The sequence below is a fragment of the Impatiens glandulifera genome, chromosome 8, assembly GCF_907164915.1.
Source record: "Impatiens glandulifera chromosome 8, dImpGla2.1, whole genome shotgun sequence".
Taxonomy (NCBI): domain Eukaryota; kingdom Viridiplantae; phylum Streptophyta; class Magnoliopsida; order Ericales; family Balsaminaceae; genus Impatiens; species Impatiens glandulifera.
In genome coordinates this window covers 21,662,612-21,668,757 of record NC_061869.1, presented here as the reverse complement: position 1 = coordinate 21,668,757, position 6,146 = coordinate 21,662,612, and the positions used below count along the sequence as shown (strand labels likewise).

The following is a 6,146-nucleotide window of genomic DNA, read 5'->3' as shown; positions in this document are numbered from 1 at the left end:
ATTATTCTCAGTGCAAAAAAATAAAAGAAGAGAAGATACATAGACAACCAACATGTTTGTGGGCCCAGACTCACTTACATAAATAAAAACCCCCAGTCAATTCCTCAAGAGAGAAAGAAAATCTTTTGAGAAAGGATGAAAATCTTTTGAGAAAGGATGAAAATCTTGATCTCATCCTACAGTCGATGTTTTGGATTTTATGAAACAAGTAGGGGAAAAGCCAAGAATATCGCTTCCTTTCGAGTAATATTCTCATAAAAAAACCCGAGAATTTCACAATAATCTCGATTCAAGAGATATCGGTCATACAATTCTTGAGCTTAGGAGTGAATTTTAAATATCAAATAACTCAATTAAAACTACCTAATTATATGCACTTTAACTATAAGTGTATACATTTTGATTTTCCACCAAATTATATTACTTATAAACACACTTACCCATATGTACAATAAGGAGGGAAAGGATGGGCAAGCTAACTACCATTTGTTTCTAAGTTTGAGCCTGAGCCTATTCTTAGTTTGATGGAGTGCTAACTTATATGCATTTTTCATTTCTAATTTGATGATGCCAAATCTGTCCAAGAAGTAGTCATGCATGTGCTTGTTGGAGTGCCAATAGTCCTCATCCATACCCATCCCTCCTCTTTCCTTTCCATTTCCCCCAACTGTCATAACCATAAAATACATGTGTGAAAGAGAGACTGAATTTCATATATTTTTTATATTCTTTTTGTAATAAGGGCCATTTTATGATAAAGAATAAGACTATTTGAAAATCTGAAATTTCTTGAAACACAAAATACTTACTCTGCCATCTCTTAGCTGAAAAATGACTGAGTGTTCAGATAACGGAATTGGTCTTGTAGGTGCGATCTATATGACAAAAGACAAGAAACAAACAGCATAAATTTGACATGTCAAATATAATGAATATCTGTGAGAATGGAATCATACAGACCTTTGGATCACAGTCCACTTCAATTTTCATATGGGTAGATAGAAATTCATCATCAATGCAAATTTTATCATGTGGGTGGTCACAATTCTTCCATTTCCATGTGGTCTTGTCCATATATCTTAAATAGACATTCCCATCGGATCCAATCAAGAAGAGCTGTTTAAGTTGGAAACTTGGTCCTGGTGATCCAACCATGTACACACCTTTATAAGGTGTTCCATGTTCCACCCAGTTCCATCCTTCCAATGCATTCCAATGATACTCAACCAATCCACCATCTTCCGAGATCATGAAAAGGGAACCGCTTAGTGATGATAATTGCCTCAACGCAGTACCCGGTTGTCTTGAAAGGACCAAGTGCTGAGACTGGTAGTGCTCGTGCCAATTTTCAGTTATCTTATTGTATTGGTAAAGTCTTCCATTCTTTCCCACCACGAATACTATCCCATATCGGAATATCTCCTGGTCTACTATTCCTGCGACTTTCGTGTTTGGCGGGTTCCTACAGTCTTTCCATTTGTACTTTCTCATGGCAACCTGCACCATACATACAACTAGTACTTGATATAAGCTTGTTCAAGTTATATATATTTTCATTACAAAAATAATGTGATATTTGGGCGTTTTGGTATGCAAGCTTTTCATCTTGATCATGATTCGGAAAAGTCTACATCTAATTTTTTTGGAAAAAATCTACATTTGTTACCTTATTTATTTTGTTCTCTTAGTAAATCTGTTTGGGAAGAAGGACTCAATCTCAATCAGGTGATTGAGTATGACCAAAATATAATATATATATATATATATATAGATATCACATAGTCAATGGGCGGTTACTTTATGTTATAAATAGATAGTTAGACAGTCAAGAAGAAATCAATGAATATATTAACGAAGTTTAGTCCCTTCTCGGCTATGGAATTTCTCGGTTGTTTTCCCATCTATAGGCTTTGGCCATTCCTCTTCTCACCTAAATAAATTTATAAAGCATTCAAATCGAAACAGGCTCCTATAAGAAAATGTAAGGTTTCAAAATGTGATATTTAGTGCATGACAATTGTGGACCAAATGTTTGGGCTATGATACCCCCAAGATTTGTGATTGTTGTGTTTGGATGTGATGGGGTCGGTCCAATCTTCTTGATGGACAGGTGTGGTTGTATGTCGGAATATGATAACAACATTTCTTATGGATGTGAGTTTTGATGAGTTTCACGTGGAATGACTCGAAGTTGGCTTTAACATCATCTTATTATGTTTGTTTTGTCGGACTTCATATATGATTATATGTTCGTGGTTGATCACTTTTATGCTAACGAAACAATGTCCTTTCACTGTCATATTTTCTATAGATCACATTTGAAAACTGAAATTCATTTTTGTGGTTTCACATTATGATCTGGATACAAAAACAAAAGTATTTTCAAATATACACACTAGTGTATTCCTTTTATTTTCAAAATATTTTTAAATAATAATAACAAATAAGTCGTCTTTTTAGTTTAACAATGAAAAAAAATGAGCTTTTATGTAATTCAAAATCAAAATTAGCTTTGTAAATCAACTTACCGTGAACTGAAGCAATCTTCCTGTCTTGCTCACAAAGAAGAGTTCACCATCCTTTTGGCTTACTTTTTGATAATTTCCAGGTAATTCATCCCAAGGAGGCCCTCCAATGATAAACTTACCTTTTCTCAATGAAGTGCAATTCAACCAGCCAAGCTCATTGCTTTCCCTTTCCCTCATAAGCAGACTTCCATGTTCATCCACAACAAACAAACTTCCATTATAGTTTCCTACAGCACCTTTGATGGCTGTCAAGTGATCATGTATCAGCCAAAACCAAACATTTTCAACATTAATGTATTCAATCGTCAACCCAGTTTCTGTTATCATAAAGAAGGACCTTCCACCAACCATCAGCCTCAAACGGAAGCACGTCTGAATCCAATTCTCCGGCACATTAAGTTCTTCCATTGGAATATTCCTATTCCTAACGTTTGTAGGCAACAAGATCAAGTAAGTTTGTTGCGATTTGCTCCCTCTTCTTGTTCTTGACGATGCTATTGTAATACCCATGTCTATTGATTCGTCTGATGTGCCTTCGATGCAGTTTAATGGGCCACGCTCCTCGGTACAGTACTGGGAGTTCCATCCTTCTGTCTCGGGAGCATCTAGTACAGACCAGACATATTTGAGTGAGGATTTTCGTCGAGCACTTGGTGGGCGTGTTGGACCAACACTTTCGCCACCTATACCTGGTAAGTGAAGCTCTCCCAATCGACCATCATCTAAGGCAAAAATTAGTCTACCAATCTGAAATTCTATACCGACACTATTCCTAGAAACTCTAGCATTGTCTGGATACATATGATCCACCCATCGGTCTATACCCTGGTTTTCTTTGGCAGTACCTATGCGGAGTGAACTCGTTATGTAAGAACCCAGTTGAAGAGATGGCAAAGAATCAATTTTTAAGTATTTTGAATGGCAAAAAGAATGTCGATCTTCACTCACCTCGATGTTTGGCTAATCTGTATTCCATGACATGCCCAGAAGCTGTTGTGAGGAAGATAGAGAAGGAGAAATTCGCATTGAATCCGTCTTGGTGAAAAGACGCGATGGAGGTTAAATGGTGATTCTTTGGGCAGCCATGAAATACCCATTTCCATTTCCTCTGTTGTAGTCTTCTCTCCACTAAATTGCCACCCTGCAAATTATTTTCAGTCTTCTTTTTCAAGAGTTCTTTTATTAAGAGGGAAATTTGATGAAATGGCCTTAAAAAAAAAAAGCCAAGAAAGTGTCAGCGCATTAATTTTAATGTACCGGTGATATTTTTATTTTTGGACGAAAATGTCCCAGTTACGTCACCTTAGTTTAAGGTTGCGTGACGTAATTTTTTATTTTTTTATTTTTTTATTTTTAAAAAAAAATTATGAATTTTTTTTGGACGAAAATGTCTTAGTTGCGTCACGCAACCTCAATCGCGAGACGAAAAAGTTAAAAAAAAAATAAAAAATTCATCTTGTGATTTTCAGTTGCGTCTCGCGATTGAAGTCGTCTCGCGACATGAACAAAATCGTCTAAAAACAGTAAAAAGTGTCACTAATATTTTTTTTTTAAGCGCTGTACTTTTAGTATTTAAGGCTTTTTTTAGGATCATTTGATCAAATTTTCCTTTTAAAAGGATATATATATTTTTTTTTTACTTTTTAAATCATTATTTTTGAATGAATCTTATTTAAAAATAAAATTATTTATTAAATATTTTTATAAGATAAAATTATTTTTAGTATGATAAAATAGTGTAAATAAGTTCCTTTGAACTATTTAGACTTCTTAACAAATGATTTGTTCAATCCCTTACCAAATAAGTTCTAATTAGGGCAATAATCTACAATAATTGTCATTTAATTTTAATTCATTTCTTATGTTTATTTTTTTTTTTATAAAATTATAATTATAATTCAATTATAATCTCTATATTTTAAAAAAAAGATAATAATAAAAATAATTTGAATATAAATTATTTATATTATTAAGATATCAATTTAACATAATTTATTAGGGTAGTTTAACTATAAAAAAAATATGTCTAAGTTCAATTTTTCTTAAAAAAAAATATATATTAGTTTTACGTGTTAACTTTATAAATTAAAAAAAAAAAATTATTAACTCATTAATTGTATTTTAAATGATAAAATAATAAGGTATTTTATTTAAAAAATATATTAAAATTATAATTTCAAACTAAAAATAGTATAATTGATATTTATAGTTATATTGAGTGTAATTTGAATAAAATTAGATTCTAATTCTAATTCATAATTTTGAATGGTCTAACAAAAAAATAATTAATTCATTCTCAATTCCATTTAACACACTAAATTGTATATCATAATTTATTTTATTCAAACACGCTATCCTAATTTGTTTTATCCTAGTTTCTTTCTCGGTGACTAGCATGGTCATTTACTATTATGGTACTTTTTAAATTAGGAAGCTTTTGATAAAATTAACCTCAATAATTTTGAATTTTTAAATAAGACCTTTAGCACTTACTATCATGATTATATGTTTAGATGATTAAATTTTGACAATTACCTTAGTAAGAAGGAATAAAGATGCAAAAGTGAGTCCATTAATGTCATGAAAAGCATATCCTCTTGATGGTAATAAAGTTGTATCTTTTGCTGCTATCCATATATGCTTCTTCCATGATGGCTTTGAATTTTTGTCATATTCATAAAGATCCCCATTGGAACTGTAAAAGGTCTTTTAAGAACAAGAAGATGGACAATTATTGATTAGATAAAGTTGTTATAATCCATGTACCTTATAGTAAATATGACCTCAGACCTAATTTTGGCAGCATCAACAATGGCTGCAACATTTGCACCAGGAGGTTCACCATGATTCACCCAACTATAGATATACATAAATCATGATCTATAAATATGTTTTAAAGTTAGAAAAAGTACATTAACTATAAGGTTAAGTGAGATTTATATAAATAATGAGGTTCCAAAATTTATTTTCAGCTTAAAGGCAAAATTTAGTGTAGGGATTTTTTTTGTTTTGTTAAATAAGTTAATTAAAATTGATTGTTTTTATGTTTGCAATACTCTTTGTATTCGGTTAGAAAAAATATTCAAAATAATAATTCTTCTATTAATGTTAGCTTAGGACCTCAACTAAGCATCATATCAACTTTGAAAATTTTATCTTTTTTTTTTTATTACACTAACCCTTAAATTGTTATAAATATCACTAACATTGGCTTTACTAAGTGAAATATATTATAAATTTCACTAAACATTGAATTTACTTTGTGAAATATATTATAAAAGGCTCACCTTAAAGGCTCAACTCCATTGAGTTCTAGAAGTGAACCATTTGTTGTGCAGAAATAGATTCTCCTAACAATGTAACAAAATCAAGACCCCGTGTTAGATGACATCAAACTCAAATCTTGTATAGAATTGAATTCAACTACTCACGTTCCGTCGTAAGAAATTTCTCCTGACTTGAGCTTAAATACACATTGTTGATCGTCAAATACTTCTATTTTTAGTTCAATCCAAGCTAATCTTGAATTAGCGTCCACTGAAATCTAAAATAAAAGTTTTTAAGTTATTAAATGATTTTTTTAAAGTGATTTTCAAAGAATGAAGATATTTAGTTATT

The 6,146-nt window shown here is 31.5% G+C and overlaps 1 protein-coding gene across 1 annotated transcript; it reads right to left on the bottom strand.

Annotated features, from left to right (window-relative positions):
- Nucleotides 1–367: 367 nt before the first annotated feature.
- Nucleotides 368–5,885, bottom strand: LOC124911496. Its single transcript, XM_047451992.1, has 8 exons — nucleotides 5,816–5,885; nucleotides 5,295–5,384; nucleotides 5,064–5,223; nucleotides 3,477–3,669; nucleotides 2,529–3,373; nucleotides 961–1,497; nucleotides 810–875; nucleotides 368–667 (listed from the first exon to the last, which is right to left on the bottom strand). The coding sequence occupies exons 4-8, from the start codon at nucleotides 3,502–3,504 to the stop codon at nucleotides 557–559; spliced, it is 1,587 nt and encodes a 528-aa protein (XP_047307948.1). The 5' UTR covers nucleotides 3,505–3,669; nucleotides 5,064–5,223; nucleotides 5,295–5,384; nucleotides 5,816–5,885; the 3' UTR covers nucleotides 368–556.
- Nucleotides 5,886–6,146: the final 261 nt, after the last annotated feature.